The 1,212-nt window shown below is 36.1% G+C and overlaps 1 protein-coding gene across 1 annotated transcript in view; it reads left to right on the forward strand.

Moving 5' to 3' along the window:
• Positions 1-136: 136 nt before the first annotated feature.
• Pmar_PMAR024606 (hypothetical protein) overlaps positions 137-1,212 on the forward strand; it is a gene marked incomplete at its 5' end in the record, with an annotated part of 6,414 nt that continues 5,338 nt past the window's right edge. The window contains one exon of the mRNA XM_002767362.1: positions 137-1,097. Within this exon, the coding sequence (XP_002767408.1) occupies positions 137-1,097 (961 nt within the window). The remainder of the gene's footprint in view (positions 1,098-1,212) is intronic.

Consider the following 1,212-nt stretch of genomic DNA (forward strand, 5'->3'; position numbering starts at 1 on the left):
ATATAGGAATCTTAATCAAGATAAGAAGAAGGCATTTGTTAATCAACAAAAGCTAAGGACTGGCTTATTGAATATATTCTTCATTATTCTTGTTATATTTACTGAATGGTTTATATTAAGATTCTCACCTCAACATATGAACCCTGATGATAGTCTATATGATGCCTTTGTTGGTGTAGTATCTATATGGGATGCAACATCAGTATTGGATTGGATTATATTCCTTGATGTTCTATTGGATATTATATTATTCGGTTGTGCTATGTTTGTGGTTAAATGGCCTAAGAAACCAGTATTTGCTGAGCATATGCAAGAGGAGCTTAAGGCTAGTATACCTAAGGCAATACAAGAAGAAGAAGAAGAAGAAGAAGAGAAGGTGCATTTACAGTTGGATGAGGATGATGATGATGAGGAGGATGATGATGATATGACACCGAGGTCGATGTTAACTGCTCCTAGTGATGAATCTGAGACTGTTGACTTTGTATTAAGTCAAGGTATGACAAGGGAAGTATGCCTAATGATAGCATGTCATCAATCTACTATGACTGAGGAACGGTATGAGACCTTTACTGCTACATTAAGGGCAGCATTAATGGTATTCCCACCTAGTCATATATTTGTATGTGATAATGGTGTATCACCAATACCTGTAGATGATAATCAATGGGCTACTCAACAGGTACATCCTGATATTAACTATTTATATGTACCTGAGGGTAATAAGACATTTGCCTTTTATTGGTGTAATAAATATTGGATACCTTATCTTGTCCAAAATGGTAGAGTAACCGACTTCAAATATGCTGTTATTATTGATGATGATGTACCTCTACCACCAGATCTACATATACCACATCAACTATTGGATCAGAACCCCAATATTAAGGCTGTACATTTTCCTATTACTGCTACTACACCTGATGGTAAACCTAATCTATTGGTACAATGCCAGGATATTGAGTATAAGATTGCTGGTCTCCATAAACTATTCCAGGCTACTCTTGCTCGTTCATTAAGTTGTCATGGTGCTGTAGCCTTATGGGATAGGGAAACACTTGATGAGATATTCTATGAGCATGATACTGTATTTAATGGTGAGGATATGTATATGGGTTTATCATTATTGAGGAAGAGAGATGACTCTAAGATTATATCATCAGCTCAGGCTATTGTACCAACCTATGCACCTGATAATTGGGGTATGCTATT

The sequence above is a fragment of the Perkinsus marinus genome (genome assembly GCF_000006405.1).
Source record: "Perkinsus marinus ATCC 50983 genomic scaffold scf_1104296970858, whole genome shotgun sequence".
Lineage (NCBI taxonomy): Eukaryota > Perkinsozoa > Perkinsida > Perkinsidae > Perkinsus > Perkinsus marinus.